The 21005-nt window shown below is 44.1% G+C and overlaps 1 protein-coding gene across 11 annotated transcripts; it reads left to right on the top strand.

Annotated features, from left to right (window-relative positions):
• The first annotated feature begins 875 nt into the window (after nt 1-875).
• On the top strand, nt 876-19651 carry fam131ab (family with sequence similarity 131 member Ab). 11 transcript variants are annotated; one of them, XM_086260757.1, is made up of 7 exons: nt 2769-3310; nt 3401-3566; nt 5706-5845; nt 11555-11648; nt 11737-11919; nt 17011-17142; nt 18845-19651. In XM_086260757.1, exons 4-7 carry the CDS (start codon nt 11579-11581, stop codon nt 19501-19503), a joined length of 1044 nt encoding a protein of 347 aa, XP_086116883.1. In that variant the 5' UTR covers nt 2769-3310; nt 3401-3566; nt 5706-5845; nt 11555-11578; the 3' UTR covers nt 19504-19651. The 11 variants fall into 11 exon arrangements, with proteins under 11 accessions (XP_086116876.1, XP_086116881.1, XP_086116880.1 ...); XM_086260750.1 differs by lacking the exons at nt 2769-3310; nt 3401-3566 and adding an exon at nt 876-1515; XM_086260755.1 differs by lacking the exons at nt 2769-3310; nt 3401-3566 and adding an exon at nt 880-1418.
• Nucleotides 19652-21005: the final 1354 nt, after the last annotated feature.

The following is a 21005-nucleotide window of genomic DNA, read 5'->3' as shown; positions in this document are numbered from 1 at the left end:
ATATCTCTACATGACGTTCTTCGTGGCGTTTTTTCGGGGGGGATGGATAGAAAACGAATTTCAAAGAGCTCCATGATGGAGCTGTTCCTCCATATGAGGTAACAGGCGCAGTGTGGAGGTAGAGCGGCCTCGTGGGTCAGCAGCTCTGGGTCTATGTTTAGAGTCCTGGTGGGCGTTAAGAGAAAATTGGAAGGGAAGATGCTTGAGCGCCAACCTGCTCGCTTGGAGACAGGTTTGGGTCGCTTACAAATAGGTCACAACATGCCTTTCTCCTGCTCTAGTCACTCTCTCTGCCCATGCACGATTCTATAACGGGTAACTGGGATTGAGGATGCACGAGCACAAATGTCAGGCTTTTTTCTTTCTTTGACATCTTGCCTATATTTGGATGCGTGAAGCTGGAGGTCACAGAGAGCCTGCAGCTGGACCACTGCGCGCTGTGCGTATAGGAAAGTGGGTCTGATGTTCGGAAACGTGCCAGACTGTGCGGGAAAGTTGTCCATTTGCTTGCATGCTTTTTTTTTTTTAAATAGCTACTGTTATTGGACGTTTGCATTGCTACACCAACATGCAGTCTGTGGTCATACAGACCCAACGCGACCTTTCCAACCCCACGACTGTCGGTGGAAAAGTGGGTTTTTGTCGCTCTCGTAACATCACAACCTGCGCCAGGCTTCACACTGTGCGCGTTCCCTATTTAGACCTGATGACATATGCAACACGTTCCAGATTTGCCATCGTGCTTCTTCCACAGACGACGAGACATGAAATCCTCATCTGACACCTTCCTCCTCCTGTGTGCGCGCTGCTAACTCCTCCCTCTCTTCCTCCCTCATGTTGGCTGGCATGTAAGGTGACACCAGCCAATCACGTCTCATTCCGCTTCTACTTCGAAGGCGGAAACTCAGATTTGGCCGTATATAAGCGGCCGAGCGTGGGATTTTTCTATCAATGTGTGTGCCTCCCAAGGTTCGTTCTGTGACGCGCGGGAATCTGTTTTGACAGCGTGGCGTGGCAGTGACCGAGCCGAGAGAACTCGACCCTCACAGCTGCCGGGCTGGGACTGAAACCCATGCCGCTGCCCCCAGACAGAGCGCTGTCCGCCCTCTGTGGTGCTGAACCTCAGGACCCGACCCTGCGACAGGTGACGTAGAGCTCGTCTAAGAGACTCAAGTGATAAAGAAGAAGAAGAAGAAGAAGGAAAAGAAGAAAGCAACAGCAAAGCTGCACAAAGACTTTATGTGTGTGGATTTGAAGCAGGTTAAAAACAGAAGAAAGTGAAAGCAGGGAGAGGAAGTGATGGCCGGACTCCCCCCCGCCCTCGGCGTCGCTGCAGCGGTGTGAGCACAGCAGTGCGCTGCCGCCTCGTACCGGAACCCAGCGGAGCCTCCGAAGGAGGAGAGTCAGAGATAAGTGAGGTACGCTCCGCGACTGTTAGGGGGGAACACATGTAATAGCTTGCGGTTCTACATGAAGCTGCAAATATGGGCTGTATCAGCTCCAAAGCGCCAGTTGGTAAGAAAGATTTTGAATTTGCTTTCATTCAAAAAACAAAGAAAGAGAAAAAGAAAGCACGCTGAATGAAGCCTGCTTATTATTTTTATTTGTTTTTTCTTACGCTTATGTTTTTGCTGCAGCCTCTCGCAGGTACAGAGCGAATTTCCGACCGGTGCGGTGCTTGTATACGCACAGCATGCTGTGCCCGAGTCGCGGAGGCATATAATATTGCTGCTGAGTCATATGCACGCCAGTAAAGGAGCTTCAGTGTGCACACAGAGCGCTTTACATGGCTGGAATTTCAACTCTATCAGAGGTTAATGGCGCGTGTGAGCGCAGGACTGCGTTTCTGTGTGTGTGTGTGTGTGTGTGTGTGTGTGTTTTGGATGGGGGGTGGGGGGCTAGAATCTGCAGCCTAAACATCGCGATGCTACGAGAGTTGCAAGAAGCTTTTGGGTGAGCACGCCAGTCAGAGATAGAGAAGACAAGCAGAGGTGCTCTTGACACCATCGAGGAAGAAACGGCGTTTCTTTTTAATTTAACTTTAATTTCCTCTGATCCAAAGTCTCATCTGGACAAGATGGTTCTGACCGCGCTGAGCCAGTTCAGTTGTAAGGTAGGATGGCTTTTCTTTTCTCTTGAATACATGCGATCGCACACGCCACCTTGAAGAAAAATTCTTGATTTAAAAGGCAGCTTGTTTACTGGAATCAGGGTGATTTTCTTCTTGGTATTAAAGTCAAAATTTCTCTCTAAAGAAAGAAAGGAACTCAGGATCAGTCCATCTTGGGGCACATATGCAGCGGCGGGTCATTTGCTTGTTGCCAAGAAACAAGCTCCCTGTTTCCTCCACATCTATTCTGCTCTCACGCTTGTTTACACCTTTGCCGCAAGTGTCTCCCATCCGCTCGCCTGGCGGCTAAATGCTGCCCAGGGCCCCCCGGTTCTCTGTGCCCCCGACCTCTGATGCCCTCCAGCCCGCCACCACCTTTGTGTATTTATCCAACTGGGTTTCCCACTCTGTAGCCATTAATTTAAATCCGAACCCACCACCTATCCAACCATCGATTCTTGATCGATCTCGATTCTCCACACGTAAACAGACGCGGTGGTTGTTTTTCCTCCTCGTGATTCAGATGTTACAAAAAGCCGTTTAAACCCCGCTTTCTTTCATCTGCTGCACTCAGATGATTAGCAGTGGAAATGGTCACCCCCCCGTCATTTGATGTCCCCTTGTCTACTTGTCGCGGAGTGCGTACTGACATGACATGCCCCCCCCCCCCCCCGACCCCTCTCCGGTCCCATTACCCCTCACACAGGTCTGCCGCCTACGTGCACACGGTGTTCCCGCACATCCAGCAAAGAGTGCAGCTAAGGCAGCAGCCACCTGTTTGCCTCTCACATCTCACATTCACACTGTGGATAAACGTGTGTGACATCACACCGGTCTTGACCTAATTGTGTTGATGGGCTCATAAGTCTGTCAGAGAGCCCGAAGACACCAGAGAGGCGAAGAGAAAGAGAGGGAAAGATGCACGGTCGAGGTCTCTCTTTCTACAGTTTCCACGACAACGGAAAGTACGGTGGAAGAGAGGGAGAGAGAGAAGGAGAAGGAAGGAGACCGAGTGCGAGCAGAGACCTAGGAGCACAATTAACAGATAAATACAAATAAAAGCCGAGACTGCAGCGCTCGTTTGCTGTGACGGGGGAGAGGAGACACTGCTTGAGGCTGCCTTTTAGATAGATCACAGTCAAGGGAAGAAGATTAATTAAGATTAAAAAAGAGCAAATTAGGCCCACGCGGAGGAGAACGGTGAGCCCCCCTCATAAGAAATGCGCCACATGTTTTTAGTCTTATTCTTCACCCTAACCTACACCACCTGTGCTCTTTCCTTTCATTCAGACCCCAGTCCCATCCACCTTACCCGCAGTCATGGCCGTGCTCCAAACGTGAGCTTCTAAAGGCCGAAATGCTCTTAATCTTCCAGTGCCCACTTCACGGAAGCACTGAGAGGACTAGTGCTTCCAGTGGTGGAATGTAACGTGGTACAGTCACGTACAGTGTTAATGTGAGTTACATGTATTTATATGTTAGTCTGTTTACATCATTAATTTAAAGCTTTAGTTACTTTATTATCTGTGGTATTTTAAAACTCTAATAGAAATCTACTGATACCTGAGGCTGTATTGTTAGAGAAAAGGCTGTCTCGCAGTATAAATGTAAGGTAAGAAGTGCGCATGGGCTTTAAGTGGTCCAAAAACTTTAGACCGTAAACGTCCTTATCACCAGTGTCTGTGGATCTGTTTTTTCTTCCATGCATTTCTGATCCACAGCCACGACTTAAACCGCAGCCTTGATCTGACACGCGCGACGTGCCCAATGCAAGCTTGAAAGCAAAACGCATTTGTGAGTGTCTGTGCAATGTCGCTCAAACCAACCGTGCGGGTTTAAAGGCCAGCAAAGCTGATCAACAAACATCTCAGCGTGCGGGGCTCGGTTTCAGGCGCCGAGCGGCTTTCCGGTGATTCGTTGCTGTCATGTGTATGTCAAATGCAAAAGAGTGAGGGTGCACAGCTTTCCACGCAGGCTCAAATGACCGTCTGGAACTCAATTGAAAACTACACAGAACACACGCACGTGCGCATCTTCCACTCCTCTGAACAATACTCGCATCGACTAAAGATGGCCTAGATTCAGCGATACAATACACCCCCACCCTCCTCCCCCCGATCGGGCATCCGATCTCATCACACCCAATTAAACAGCGCATATTGAATTCAGCAGGTGGGCAACATGAGCTCGGGGCGCTAAACTGCTGAAGTCCGGTGACTGATATCGGATTCAATATTTGAGATGGGCGCTGGCGACTAATCGAGCGAGTTGTTCTTTTCACGGGCAGTAACTAGAAACGCCTCCCCTGCAGCGAAGGGTCGGAAAGATGAGCTGGGCACTGACATTTAAAGGCCCGCCTCCTAATCGCGTTTGTGCAGAACTGATTTGGAGAGATTGGAGTGGGCTGGGGGCGTGCACGTGGACGCAGACGCTGAGCGATGCAAAGTTGGGGGGAGCTGTCCTGGTGCTGAAATGTTCCGCAGCGCCGCGTGCACACGAGCACCTTTGGTCCTACATGCCCCCCCCCCCCCCCCCCCCCCCCCCCATACACACACTCTGTCTGTGAGGTCACGGAGAGGGGAAGATGATGGAAAGGTTAAACGCGCCCAATCAAGCGGACAGTCACGTGTCTGCGGGCGGTTCCGTGACGTTTGCAACCAGAAGGTTGCTTGGTGACATTTGCCCTTCACGTAGTCGGAGCCTTGCCTCTGTTTGTTCGTGACGTAGCCGGCTGACGTAAAAAAATATGTTTTAAAAGCGAAACAAAACAAACGAGAAGACACGCTCCTTGGTTCCTGCTTTTTTCGTTTTTAATTTGATCAATTTCATTTTTTATGTTCTCTGCTTCAGTTCATCCGAAAAAGTAGACCCGACTTTATGAAACATCTAACAGGCCCGAGCTGCCGCCAGAACCGTACGTGTGCATGGCATAGCATGGCTTTAAGTGCATGGAAATGTATGCACCGCCCGCCTCTTGTTATCTTACTATAGCCTCAGAATGCGCTGCAATAAAGAAGCCCAACACTTGTATACATTACATAAGGAGGAAAGCACTTACAGTAAATACGCCTTTAAGGCCTCAATTTAAATTTGTACTATTTAACATTCGGGTTTATTGTTATTGCTTTTTAAAACTGGTCGTTATTTCAATTTTATTTTATTGTATTTACTGCAGCGTGTTTAGGAATTTGGTAGTTAAAGGGAAATTCGGTGTTTAAATTTTTTTCCGATAAAACAAACAAAAGCAAAGTTAGTGAGACGCGAACACCACATTACCTTATACGGTCATCACCCCTGAGCGCCCGACCTGTGGTCCCTCTGGAGGCATGACGTTGGCATGGTGACTGAAACTTTGAAACACACAAGGTTAGTTTAAGCCTTAAAACTCCAGTGCACTAAGAAGACAAAAAAAGCACGTTACGAATCATTAATTACACTTTATTGCCACGTTACTGTGGCCTTTGTCATAGTGTCACATTTTTGCTTATTATTTATGTCGCTATTCAACGCTTTACGGAGCAAGAATGCGGCGTGGAGTTGTTTTCTGACATGTTCATTTGATATAATCCTCACGTGGCTCTCTTCCTCCTGACAGTGGCGGTTGACGGTTCGTTGCGCGTGGACTGGAGCGCGGCAAGCTCCCTGTCTGACCTAGCGCTCCTGGGGAGCACGCGGACCTCCTTGGCGCGCAGGCTGATACTGACAGCACCTTTGGGCGCACTGGACTTCAGCGAGGTGCCCTTAATTCTCTCTTTATCATAGAAAAAAAAAGTTTTTTGTGACATAACGACCCCGTGCAGTGTCTTCTGTTGGATAGCTCGGCTAGAGTTCACGTTAGACATTTAAACACAGTTCTGAGTGCTTTCTAATGGGCACTAATGGCGATTCAAATGAAGACAATGTCACATTAAATGTAGTAGCAGCAGGGTGCAGCGCCGTTTAAAGAGACCAGGCCTACTCTACAAAATGGACATGTGGCCTATGTGTTTAATTAGATTCAAAAGCTTTTATCGGCACCTTAATTTCTTTTGGAAAGTGGTTCTGCATTGACAATAATAAGATTATTATAGACCATTTTCACAGGTGTAAGAAACAATGGCTCAAGTCTGCCAGTGAATCATAACAGTGAACTAGTGTGCACAGAAGCAGGATCTTCACCCTAATTTGTCCAAATATCCACAGTATTGATACCAGTACTGGCATTGGTATCAGACTGATACTAACAAAGTAGGACTGAAATGGAAAAATATACCTCAGACGTGCACTGTATCTTTTTGTGTTTACTGTCATTTCGCCTATATTACATTTAAACAACCCCAAAGGGCTGTAGAGATGGCACATTACTCTCCAGGTCTCCAAAAATCCAGTTTCAAAATACACTGAAAGCTGAAAGTTGTCTTGTTAATTTATTATTATGGAAAGTAATCACAATCACAGTGATTTAGCGGTCGTTAAAATGTGTTCGGAATTTGCAAATTAATGATGATTCATCTCATAAATAATGTCACACTGTTCCCCCTATATATGCTGCTTTCATAAACTAAAGCTATCAGTATCAGTGTTGCTATCAGCAGTACTGGTCTTGTATTTACTTTGGATGTAGTCATGCAAGATGTAGCGGTGGTATATTTGACATTAAGTATTTCAGTAATCTCCTCTCTTCTCGTGCTGATTTGTTATTTCTGTTCTAACAGGCAGTCATGTTATCTGATGCAGATTGTTAACAGGGTGAAAGGGCAGGCTGCTGCAAAAGTTCACGTGTTATTCTTTTATCTTCTGCCTTAAAAGGCTCACCTCTGGCAGCACAATTGTGGCTGAACACGTATGGTCTGGGCCACGTTTTAAGTAAACTGGTGGATTATAACCTGCAGAAGCAACTATCAGATATGGCTGCATCTCCCCACATGAAGCGGAAAATGATTTCCTCAACCTTTCCTGCTCTGATAATTACCTTATTAATCAAGCCACCCAAGTCTGTAATGTGCATTTCAACCTGGGCTTCTTTTCTCCTTTTTAGCTGTTGCTGATACTAACCAGCTGGTTTTCAACTGATTTTACAAGCCATTCAGGGTAATTAGTGGCTACTTCTTTCAAATTAGGAATTTTAAATGAAATCTCAGTGACGTGCAAGGTCCCTCACTCTGCACACGAGAGCTAGTACACTGAGAGCGCTGTTGCTCCGCATATGCCCAACTGGAGCATCTGCCTGGATGTTCATTCGAATTCCCAAGCCAAGATGAACACATTTGCACATTTTAATCTGTATTTCTGATCTGAAAATTGAAAATACAGGTGGACTCACGGCTTGACATGCTCTCTCGCAGAACTAAAAAGCCTTGGGGGATGCCCTTGTGTGGCAGGCATATATTTTAAAAAAAGGAGGTAAGTGGAATTTGGGTGAGTCCAGCGGCTCTCTCTGAGAAGTTTTGCAAATATCATCTTGAATGTGAATCTACTAATCTATGTGACCCCGATGCTTTGACCTATTTAAAAGATTCCTATAAGGAACGAAGAAGGGGTTCAGCTACAGCAAGCTACTTAATGCAACAGCAGTGAGAGTTAGCAGGCTCATAATTGGCTGAGAGATGACAAGAGTGATGATGAATCCACCTTGCCCAGTTTTGTCAGTGGATACCATCTGGGTGTGAATAAGATGTGTCGCATAGAGCCAGCCAGGCACTGATTAGCGGCATCTAAGTGATCCATTACGAAATGGAGCCTCTCGCTCTTCATGGGCAGGCCTGATATTGAACATTGGAGACTGTGAGAGACAGCTTGGCTGGACTGCTGAGCTCAACACATCTATATTACAGAGGAAGTGCTCTAATGCTTCACATTTAACGGACCCTGCTTCAGCATCCTACATTTCTATTTAATGCTACAGCGTCTACTGTAAAAAGAAAGCAGGACGCCAAGTGTGAGAGTCTCTAATCTGGCTGTCGGTTGGTGTTCTGAGTGTGTGACATCATTGGTGAATCATGCACGCAGACACGCTGGGAGGAATTGTTCCACGGTGACTGGTTGCCATAGAAATGTTCCCATTGTGGAAAAGTTAACAGACAGAGAGAGGGTGAGAAAAGAGGAAGACGGTAGAAACGTGGCGTGTCAAAATATTCAGGTTCTTTTCCACAAGTGGAAGCAGAAGCCACAGCGCTCTGTTCCACTAACAGCTCTGAGGGCTTGAATTCTCAACTTTTTTTTGTCATGTATGGGTGGCAGAAGAAGGGGTTGACATTTGGTAAACAAGAACAGGGTAATTGACTCAGTTGGCCAGTACAATGGTACAAGTTAGATTTCTGCTGTGACGTGACCTCAATTAGCCCATAAAACAGAAGCTATGGCTGTAAAATGCTTCTCTGCCAGGCTTATTGGAAAACCTGGGGCATTGTTTTATGTTATTCTGTGGCTGTGTCACTGCAGACCAGTGAAACAGGTAAGCCTAATAATCCACTTTAGGTTCTTAATCACAGGTACAATAGCAAATGCAGCACATTCCAGTGTTTCCCCACAGATTTAGATTCTATTTGTGGTGAATAAACAATACCATTTGTAAGGCTCTCCTCTGCAAAAAATTGAATTCCCAAGTATTTTGTGACAGATAATGGGTTCAATTCCACCATCTTGTACTGCAGCTGTCAGCGGTAGCCCTAGTTCTGCCCTGTGAACCACTTTTAGACCTGCTGCAGGTTCTGGTAAGAGTGGTCCTCCAGCTCTCAGCACAGGCAAAGAAGAACTCCTTTCACAAACTGCAGTCCAAGATGGTGGAGTTGGAATCCCAGATCCTGACGGAGGAGCTGAAAGATATCCAGGGCCACCGCAATAACAAGCCCAGCAGGACAAGAAGAGCTGGTTTAACAGCAACAGAACTTTCAAAATAAGAGCACAGGATTCTCCACTGGTAAATCAGACAATCACAGATGGCACCATTATTTCAAATAGATTGAAAAAAATTGTGTTAGCAAATGTACTTTGGTGGCAGTTATTCGATATATGTATGGCAACGGCTACTTTTTTTTTTAATGGAGTGACAATCTTTGTAAAAAATTTAATAAGAAAAAACTAAATAAAAACAAAGGAATCAAACCTCACAGTATGCTTTTATCTCAGTGTGCAGGCTTTCAGGTGATGCAGTTAAAGAGGCACTGATAATGCAAGTTGCTCTGATGAGTCCGCTGCATTTTTCTCTGTGCTGTCTCCAGGCCACGGCTCACACAGACAGCACTTAACCAATGATTTAAAAGCCAAAGGTGAACCTGAGCAGCCTCTTTGCTGCTGGCAATCAGTAGACCATGAGGTTTTATGGATTCTGATGTGATGTGTGTACGTGCGTATTTGCACTGTTGTTCTTACAGTAGCCAGTACACTGACCTGCAGACATGAAACTTTAAAATGAAGGATTTTGACATTAAAACTCAGTCAGTTGTATTTAAAATATCTGAGGTATATAAATGTGTGCTACGTTGCACTGAATAAAGATTCTGCACAGCAGTCTTGAGCACCCTGTCTGCTCTGAGTATGGTTCATGTCTTCGTGTTCACTCTGCTGTTCAGTGGGGCAGTGGGAGAGCAGGGAGGGAGAGAGTCGGTGGAGGAGCAGAGTCGGCAGTCAGCATGATCATGCTCAAGCAGAGAGCTTGTACCCATGTTTTTCAAAAGCATGTGTTCTTTATCAGAATAAGAAAAAGCGCATCGTGTTGGGGTAGTGATATCCCCCTGAAATCATCATGGAATATTCCACTGAAAAAAAACAAGCTGTGAAATGAAGTTTAGATTCATGAGGCAGGGTTAGACATGAGTTCTTGAGATGGATTTTCTCCAATGATTTATAAAATCCTCCCATGTTAGACTTTCTCAGAGCAGCTGTTTGAAAGCAAATAAGATATTTAGCTGTGGGTCATTTCTGATTTCCAATTTAAGCCCAACATCATATGTTATTCTAGAGCTCCTTGACGCCATGTATCACGTCTCCTCCGGATTATCCTCCCTCCGATCTGTGAGCAGCTCTGCAACACAGGAGGATTAGCACGTCTTGAGTGTGGGATCCCCTCTGCCGTGACAGCGCCCCTCTGACAGATAGTTTTGTTGTTCATTTATTCAGACTGCTGTTTTGTTGCGGTTAAGTGGACTTGACACGACAAGGTCAGGGTGAAGCTCCTGTGTTGAGCTAACTTCATCACCAGTGTTCGTTGCACATCAGATGCACCCTGCATAGACTGGTGACTCACTGCAACAAGGAAGGGAAATATGGCTTTCATAGTAGGTCAAGTAGTCCAGTGCTGTTCCTTTAGATGATTGAAACTAGAGCATCAGACAGCTCCATTGTGAGTCACAGTGGGATTGGAGACAACCTGTACCTGTTGAGATCCTCTTCAGCCTTTTACAAAAGAAATCATCAAATTGCTCAGTCAGCCAAGTGTGTTGACCCATATCAAGTAACAACGTGGGAGCATTAGCTCAGCACGCAGCCCTTGCTGCTGACGTGCTCCCACGTGAGTACAGGTCGTGCTGTAAAAAGTTAGCAGACAAAGGAACTTGTCAACACCCGATACTCCCTCTGTGGTTTGAGTTTACAGAGCAGACAGATTTGACTGAGGACGGGGTGGAGGGAGGAAGGGGACCATCCTTTTGTCTTCAGTCTGGTTCTCTTAATTCTCTATGGGGAAATTACCTGTCTACACACACACACACACACACACACACACACACACACACACACACACACACACACACACACACACACACACATTTAAACAGACAGAATTTTAACTATGTCAAAAAAAATAAAAATCTACCTGACAGAGTTGATGCCACTGGAGGGATTCACTTGGGTAACAGCTGTTTGGAGATAATCTGTAAATAAATATGAGTGAAACACATAGAAATGCTCCATTTCCTCAACCATCTCCGTTCTTGCAGCCGCATAGCTAAATCCTCCATTGTATCTTGAGAAGCATCTTCTCAGTTACCTGAACTATTAGTTTGCTAATTAGCCAGCAGGCAAAACCACTAAAGCTAACGTGAGTGCGACCAAGCATCAAGTATTTTTCTGCAACTTCTGTTTCATCCCTTCAACAAACACTATGCTCATCCAGAGTGCTTAAATAGGACATTTAACTTGCTATTGCGTGCTACATAAGTCGGTTAAACATAAGCACAGTCCAGCTTTGGAGTAACTGCTGTACATTATTGATGGTGTGCAGCGTGCAACTCATTAAAACACAGATTAAAGTGTGTAAAGAGAAAATTCTTCAGTTCACAAAGGCTTGTAGTAGTACTCTGTACTCTGAATCCAGGAGTTCCTTCTCTATCAAAAGGCAGCACTGTGTTTTCTCCTGTGACTCATAGCAGGATGTATTCAGAGCTGGCTCACATTCACGCTGAGCTACTGTATGAGTTTTCACTCACTCTTATTTTTTTTCTTTTCTTTTCTTTTCTGCCGTTTCAGGTGAATGTTGACGACACCATTGAAATGTTACCAAAATCAAGAAGAGCTCTCACTATTCAAGAGATTGCTGCGTTAGCACGATCCTCCCTGCATGGTGAGTGCTGCATGATATCGTACATGGTGAAAACACCTGATCGTTGCGAGGTCATGTTGCAGTCTAATCCTTGATATTTGGCATATAGGTATTTCCCAGGTGGTCAAGGACCATGTGACGAAGCCTACAGCCATGGCACAGGGCAGAGTAGCCCATCTAATAGAGTGGAAAGGCTGGTGCAAGCCTATAGACACTACAGCGGCCCTGGAATCAGACTTCAACTCCTATTCTGACCTCACTGAAGGAGAGCAGGAGGCACGCTTTGCTGCTGGTAAGATTTTGTGTTTCTTATAATGTATTATAAAAAGTTATAGAGAGTGTTTTTTACATAGGCACTGGTAACAAACTGAAACAATGACTTAAGGCAAGAGGGCATATGAAAACGTCATGATGAAGCATTAGTTACACAAGAAACCATAATAAGAGTAAATGTAGGCTAATTTAACAGCAAACTCATGATGACTATATTTACGGCATATCAGTTTTGCATGCTCATGAACTTCAATAAATCACTGCAGGTACAATTTAGCATTAAACAAGACCTGTTCACAGAAACATCAACCCCAATCAGCTGATGGCTGGTTAGTACTCAGATGTCACAGCTATTTAAGCTGCTTCAGCCTACATCCTGTGCAAGCGCTTTTGCAACCCACCTCCACCCCAGCACTTCCATCTAATGCTGTGTCAAACACAACATCGTCACTGTTAGTGTGATCAGGTAAACACGGGGAAAGGCAGGGATAGCTCAGTAGGTAAAGTGGTCGCCCCATGATCGGAAGGTCGGCGGTTCGAATCCACTTAACGGCTACCCTGAGGTACCCCTGAGCAAGGTACCGTCCCTACACACTGCTCCCCGGGCGCCTGCTTAGTGGGCTGCCCACTGCTTCACTGAGTGAATGGGTCAAATGCAGAGAAAAACAAGTAATTTCCCCATGGGGATCAATAAAGTATCCATTATTATTATTAATCTCTTGCCTGAGTTACGTACGTTAATAATATCATTGCGGCACCAATTGCTGATTGCAACACGTGAAGGAAGAGTGGTTTGTGGCTGGATCTCAAACAGGATTAAATCAGCCACACTGTACAGTGGATGTGAGCGGATTGATCTGAAAAACAATAGTATTGATACCAACACAGGTATTGGTGTCAGATCACGACTAGCACGTTAGTATTAATACTTTGCTTCTGTCCTCCAAGTGCAATTTGTAGTTCACTGAAATTGCGTTAAACTGTCACATCTATTTTATTTTATAGCCTATTGCACATTTAAACAACAGACGTTGACCCAATGTAAACATTCAAGGTCTCCAAAAAAACTAATTTTCAAAATGCATGATAAAATGACAGGTGTACTTTGTTGTGTACTAATCACAGTAATTGCAGTAAATCACAGTGATTTAGTGGTCATTAAAATGTGTTTAAAATGTGCAAATTAGTGAAGCTTGAGCTCATAAATACTGACACATTGCTCTCCGCTATATAAGCTGCCTTTATAGGTTAAAAGTATCTGTATCTGTATTGGTATTGTCAATGCTGCTCCCATATTTACTTGGTATCAGATGAACAACAAAGAGCTGCAGTACTGCACAGCACTGCTGTATAATGAGACGGGCAATGTGGCGATAAATTCCCTGACTTCCAAAAGTTGAATCAAAACACAAGAGCTTACAGTTTTGTGCACTTTAGCTGTTTGTAATGCAGAGTGAGTTTAGCCCGAGCTGAGATAACTCTAATGACATAACCGCGGTTAAGATGTTATTTTCCTTATGTCGAGTAGGTAAGTAGAGCTTTCCTGGAACAGCCTGATTGTTTTTCCACAGCCAGTCACACCTGCCTTCCTAATTTGAATATTGAGATGTAATCACAAAGCAGGCAAAACTGAGACAACAAGAACACTCATTAATACCAGGTGTAAATACAAGGAGGCTCAAATCTCATTGGTCAGGTAAGATATCCAGACACTGATCACATGTTAGCATTTGTTGTCTTTAACTCTCCTCCTCCTCTCATGTTCCTCTGAGAGAGAGCGCACTCACCACAGCTCATCTGTCTCCTCTTTCTTTCCCTGACTCACTTCATCTTTGCCTACTCTTTCACTCACTCTTGTCCCCTGTATTTATTCTCTTATCCTATTTGCTGTCCGTTCTTTAAATGTTTCTCCCCCTGACCTCTGTTTCTCTTACCTCTTTTCCATCTTTTTCACCCTGCCCCTCCTGCCCACTCTCCCTCTATTCTTTTGCTCGCTCCCTGCAATGCAGACTCTCAAGGTTAATTTGCACAGTAAGGTTTTGCTCCCGGCTAGTGGCACCGTAACAGAGCGGTTTTCTTCTGTGCCTCCTCTGTTCTGCCTTCTTTTTTTCTGTCCTCTTTAACTGTTTACTCATCCGTCTTGTCTTTGTGATCTCATGGTCTTGTGTACGTGTATTGATGAGGTACCTAAAAGCATTATATCCATACATAAGATCAACACACTATCAGGACTAAACCTGTACTCTTTGTATATTGTACTATTTATATAGTTCAAACAGTACTATATTTGTATAGTATTAGTTGATCCTGGCCAGCTAACTGTAATACATACCAGAGAGTGTTTTTTTTGCTTTGTTTTAAACGGTAGATAACAGCATGTAAACATAAAAGCTTCAAATCATTTCATTCATTTCTTTGTTTCTGTATTACAGTTGGAAGCAGTGGGGGTAGTTGTTGGAGAGATATTACTACACATTGTACTCCTCTTCATCTCAGGGAGCCGCCACTTGTGCTGACTCTCTTTATTTGTTTATCAAGTTTCACCTTGTAGTCTGTTATGGTGCTACTGTGGGTGACTGGAGACACTGTGTGAATGTCAGCAAGTGTGTTAATGCATTAAGCAGGCATGTGCGAATGTGTTAAGTGAGCATTTGGTGGGCTTAGTGCGTATTTGAACTAGTTACTCTAGAACACACTGGTGTTTGTGAATATACTTCTGTGTATGTGTGTAGGAGGCGTGCTGAGAATTGAAAGAGCTGCTGGGGTTGTCCTTTCGATAGACTGACTTCTGCCAGCATGCTCAGACACACACACACACACACACACACACACACACGCACACGCACACAGTCATGAATTCTTTGCAGGTAATCCTGCAGAGTATCTCCATACTCACACGTGCCTAGAATATGGTAAATGGTAAATGGCCTGTATTTATATAGCGCCTTACTAGTCCCTAAGGACCCCAAAGCGCTTTACATATCCAGTCATCCACCCATTCACACACACATTCACACACACATTCACACACTGGTGATGGCAAGCTACATTGTAGCCACAGCCACCCTGGGGTGCACTGACAGAGGCGAGGCTGCCGGACACTGGCGCCACCGGGCCCTCTGACCACCATCAGTAGGCAACGGGTGAAGTGTCTTGCCCAAGGACACAACGACCAAGACTATCCAAGCCTGGGCTCGAACCGGCAACCTTCCGATTACAAGGTGAACTCCCAACTCTTGAGCCACGATCGCCCCATATAATATCATTGAAGAATGTGGCAAACTATGTATGTGTTCATTACAGTGAGTCCAGACCAGTTTCTGTTGCCAGCACTGTAGCTGCATGGCCAGATTTATATTACGCCAACGAGGTGAAGTTACATTATGAAAGGTTATGCTATGTCAGGTTACGCTATACTATACTATGTACGCTATGCTCTATGCTATTATTCTTTGTTATGCTATATTCCGTTATGTTATGCTTTATCACGCTACACATTGCACGTTATGCTATGCTATGCTACGCTATACTATGTTATTTTACACTATGCTATTGTTCCTTGTTACGTTATGTTACTCTGTGCTACGTTACCCAGTGCTATGCTACGTTGTAAAGTGCTTCACCTATTGTAATGCTACCCTGTGGTACCCTCCATTACACTATTTTGCTACAAATGAATGTAAATTGTAGTTTTTAAACTACATTTAATAATTAATAATTTGTTTTACTTTCCTGTTGTCAATTTACTTTAGCATCTTGAATTATATTCAGATTTTCAAAAGACAAATTATAATTAATTAGATAATTAATAATAAATGTAATTATAACATTTAATAATTCTCATTATGAATAAATAATGAATAATATTTTATATAATTTTGTACTCATTTTCTTTAACTTATTTATAGTTTGTTTTCTTATAGTTCATTTTACTTTATATTTTTGTTTTTAGTTAAACACATATAAGGTATTTTTTACCTTATAGATATTTTGTGAAATACTATTTTTATTGATCTGAACTAAATGTTTACTTTTCTTATTAAAGTTCTTTTATTATTGTAGCTTGTATTTAATGCTTGCTTAAAGGAATTATAAAAAGACTTTGAAAGGACAAGTAAAGAGCAGCCCACACTATTTCTATTGCTGGTACATGTGCCAGTGTTTGTGAGGACGCTCAGGGCCAAGTTACAGTGAAAGATGAATGAGATCATCGATCTTTCTCTGTGGGAGACAACGCACGAATACTGAGCATTGAGCAGGGAGAAAGAGAGTCAGAGAGACATGAGGTGATGGAGACGAAGGAGACAGAAATTCTAATAAGAAGAGAGGGGCAGGTATGCACTATGAAAGACAATCGAACAGTAGTCATGAGCAGGCGAGTGGATAGAGTGTTTTATCAAGAAAGACATTTGTAAGAAAGGTATGATGAGAGTGGGCAGAGACATGATGAGGAAAACAGAGAAAGGGCTTTCTGATTGGTCAGCTTCTGATGATGATAACTGGTGACTGGTCACTTGGTTCTTATAGCTTACTGGTTCTGGCACTTGCTGAGTCACATCAACAACAAACTCAAACACACACACACACACACACACACACACACACACACATGTACAGCCGTCTGCCATCATGAGTATGCATTAAATGCATCATGACATGCGTGTCATATTTTCTAATTTTATAAAGAAATGATATCATTGTCATTTCAATAAAAATGTCAGTGCTGATCAATAATGGATCTTTCCTGCTATTATGAGAGGCAAACACATTTAGCCAGTGCTAGACTCTCATCTTTGTGCTTCTTCCAACTCACTGTCTCCTCGGCACTGGAAGGAATGCAACCTGCATAACAACACTGTCACACACTCTGTGACATCTGTTTGAAGTACACGAGCTAAATGGCTGCCGAACAGCATTTACTGCAAAAGGAGAACAGTCTGTGTCCCTTCTTATTCTGCGCCGTGTGCTTTGTTGCTCGGTCAGACCTGCCAATTAAAATCAGCTACATGACGTGGAGGCTCACTGCCTTGCTGCTCCTTCTTGTTACTATGCCAATCATGTCATAGCTTGTGTGCATGTGTAGCTCATGCGTGTCCGTGTGTGTTTGCAGGTGTGGCGGAGCAGTTTGCCATTGCAGAGGCTAAGCTGAGGGCCTGGTCCTCCGTGGATGGCGACGAGTCCAATGATGACTCATATGATGAAGACTACCTGCCTGCGAATGAGCCCACCACACAGAGCACAGGTAAGCACCCACACAGACACTAAATCACTAAATCACATTTACTTCCTTCATATTGTGCCCTTCCTCCCTAATACCCTGTTACACACCCTCTTCCTCACTCCCCCCCTTCATTGTCTCTGTGTCTTTCATTGTCCCAGTGCCCTAGTTTTCATCCTCTCCAGACATTTTTTTTGGTTCCTTGGTGCAATTTGATATCCCTCCTGCATGTTTAATATCATTTTCTTTGCAGCAGAGACAGTGTCTGTGTGAGGATGGTGTGTGAGCAGGTTATAAATACACAGAGTGCATCTGACCAAGGCAGTGTGTACGTGCATGCTCGTGTTCACCACAGCTTTCATCTTGATTACACGGAACCACCAATAACCCGTACTGCAGCTAATAAGGTTCACCTCATTCTTGCATCTATGTCTTCATATGATCATCAATGTTTTCTTACCCCGGGGCAAAGACCATTCAGTGAAGACAGCTCCACATGTGCAAACCTGTTTGTGATATTAATCAGCTCTACATGAAACGTGATCTGAGTTTGTGACACTGTGAAACCGACTTCTTCATTTTACTGTTGCATAGATCCCGACCTCCGCTGCTTCCACAGTGATTCCACTCAAATCACATTTTGTCATCCTTATAATGCCATGTTAGTATTTCTACTAAAAATATTTGCAGGACATTGCATGGCTTTATTTAAAGAGTAACTTTTTAACATTTTTAAACTCTGTGCATTGAGTAGCTTCTAACATGAGAATGCTGGTGTTTTAACTTCCTGTGTCTTTTTAGCAGTAAACTCTGAAACATGAGTTTGTTTAAAAGGCACTCTATGGAGATAAATACATGTTCAGTAAAATGCATGTGTGTTTCGTAACACTTTATAAAAAAAACAATAATTAATAGAGAGTAAATTCATAGTTAATTAAACTTCATTTCATTATTTTTCTACTCTGAGATTATAGTAAAGCTTACTGTGATTGTCATTGAAAAGTTGCAGTGCTTAAATGTATCAAATTATAAACTGTTTTTGGTTGTCTAATACAAAACTGTAACTTGTGTTTTTGAAAGTACTTAAGTTGGCAGGGAGCGTGGCATTTAGAATAAATGACAAGAAAATAAACCTCGGGGCAGCAGTTTATATCCCATTATACCCAGTGCTTAGTTTTAACGTTTTAATTTTATTTATGCATTTATTTGTTACTTTTGTTGCAGTTTATTTAGTTGAAGTGGGCGGATTGAGCCAAATATTGATAGTATCGTTACTAAAGCTGCTACTGGTATTGGATCGATATTAGCACAAACAGATCAATACTTTACTTCTATCCTCTAGTTTCAGTATATAATATAATATAATATAATATAATATAATATAATATAATCATATTATTTATTACATACCCTGAGGACGTAACACCACCGTTATTGCCATTTTAGTGTGTACTCTCAATCTAGAGTTAATGGTATGTCATCATGATATTTTAAAACAAAGAAACACAAAAAATTAAGACACAAATAAAAATTAATGACAAAATGACAAAACTACAATAGCTCCAGAGTGCCTCTAGTGGTAAACGTCTCCATAGGGTTCCTTTAAATGAGGAAAAAAATTGATTTGATTCTGCAGTCAGTCACAAAAACCAACTGAAAATGTTATCTTATCGCTGTTCTTCTTCCTTCAGGACTTCATGCTTACAGTCTGTGTCATTCCCTCTAGATGTGCCATCTTATCCTCCCTACTTGAAGGACCTGATCCACAGTCAGCTTTGCCAACACCTTGGCTTCCGAAGCCCCTGTTGCGAGAGTCGAGGTGGAGGTGTAGAGGGAGGTGGCAGTGGAGAGCCCTCCCCTACGGCAGGCTCTCCTGACACCCTGTGCTCCAGCCTCTGCAGCCTGGATGAGCAGCACCCGCTGCTGCGCGACCTGGGAGGCCACCGCGGCACCCACTCCCACAGCAACGCCGCAGAGCTTGCTGCAAAGATCCTGTCAGCGCTGCATGGACGGGAGGAGCTGCTCCTTGCCCGACTTCAGAGGGTGGGGCAGAGCGGGCCTGGCGGGGGAGACTGTGGCTTCCAAAGCCTGGGAGTGGTAGGGCGGGGCATCAGGCCCTGTGGGGGTCAGGACTCGCCTTGCTACTCAGTGTCTTATTCTGACACGTACCTGTCACCAGGTGAGGATGATGACACCCCCTGCAAGGACTATGACAGCACCGTGTGCCAGGTGGAGGCGGAGCGCAACAGGGTGGAATACCCGCCCGACTACGACCCTCGCAGGAGGGTGTCCGACGTGGCCTCCTCTGGTGTCGTTTCTCTGGATGAGGAGGACGAAGAGGAGGAGGAGGAAGAAGAGAGGGCAGGAGAGCCAAACAACCAGTGACTCCTCTCTTCTCGCCTCAGTGTTGAATCCCTCCACACCCTCCGAAAGACTCCCTCGCCCCCTTCATGGCATCTGAAAAATGTCACCCTCTGAGCATGTTGGGTTTTTTTCTGTCCTTGGACCGATTAAATCATCCGTCTTTGCCTTACTTGCAGCATTTCCTCATAACTGCTTTGTCCTCATCCCACGTCTCCCGTCAGTTTTCCTTTGAAGGCGTCCAAACAATCCTTTTTCTTATCAATGTGAAAGCGGCGAGTGTGCTGGACTTGCTGAAGCAGCCCAGCGACCGACTCGTGGGTATGACGCTCACAGTTTTCGGCTCTGTTCTGTACCTGTGAAGCAAACAGACGCCGCTCCGAGGCACACAGAATGACTGAGAGTCCAAAACTCTGACTTACTATTTGCATGTTTTTTGCAAGTGCTGAAATCATTGGGCTGACCCGGTCTTGAGCACGATTTGTAATCTCAGCTGTTCTGTATAACCCCCCTCCCTCCCTGCCCATCTCCCCCCTCCCACCTCAGCATCTCCCACAGGAGGGCAGGTTGACATTGCATCCTGGGACCTGCCCTTCCTCCCTCCCCCCAAACCCCTCCTTTGCAAGAGACTAAATAGCATCCTTTTTGGGCATGGCTTGCTGAGTATGCCAAACTATTTATCCCTGTCACTACCAATTATGAGCAAATGCTGGGAATGTCTTCAAAGTGACAGGACATAGTATGTATTTTAAAATAACAAAGTTAAAAAAAACTAACAAACAAACAAACAAATTTGTCACAGATGATATGACAGAAATGATATGTTTTTATTGTACTAGTTTTCTATCACTCAGACAGTCGTTGTTCATATTATTCCAAACGTCATTATGATGGGCATCCGCCATAATGATCAGCTTTGGCTTCTGGATATTTTGAGTGATTCTGTGGATTCCTGCAGGGAAAACACAAGAATTTTGGCAGTCCTGAAGTGGCTGTGGGTGTTCAGCAGGAAGCCACGCAGTCTTAAACAGACAGATATGTTTTTTTGTTTTTTCCTCTGTGAAGCGATAAGTTGCATTGGAGATTTTTCTATATTTTTGTATGCGTTGTCTTGCTTTGATCTCTTCGCCTATGCGGCGTGCCAGTGTATGTGGTTTTTGCACGAAGCTAACGTGGCTGTAGATTTCTCCTTTTCTTTGTTATCACTGTGTGATATAGTCTACTGGGAAACAAACAAACAAAAAAAACATTCAAATGTGAACAAAAAAAAATTATTTCAAAAGAGGATACTGTGATACAGTTTGTTATCGCCATTTGTCATGATCCTCGTGAAGAGCTTGTTTTTTTCCCTCCCTTCCTCCTTTTTTTCTTTCCAAAAACGCTCTTCGCTCTCTTCTCTCATGCTGACTCTCGGAAAGCTTTGCCTTTTATTCTCGACTTTCTCTTCTTTTTCTACGATGCTTGGCAAAAGGGCATGTTTATGTGACACGTTGCAGAATCTCCTGTCTCCATTGTGACGTCAGGAG

The sequence above is a fragment of the Aulonocara sp. 'chitande type north' Nkhata Bay genome, linkage group LG14 (genome assembly GCF_057382095.1).
Source record: "Aulonocara sp. 'chitande type north' Nkhata Bay isolate Kocher_YH1m ecotype deep benthic linkage group LG14, A_spYH_male_GT1.1, whole genome shotgun sequence".
Classification (NCBI taxonomy): Eukaryota; Metazoa; Chordata; class Actinopteri; order Cichliformes; family Cichlidae; genus Aulonocara; species Aulonocara sp. 'chitande type north' Nkhata Bay.
The sequence above is the reverse complement of the archived record's forward strand: the minus strand, read 5'-3'. Positions and strand labels throughout refer to the sequence as shown.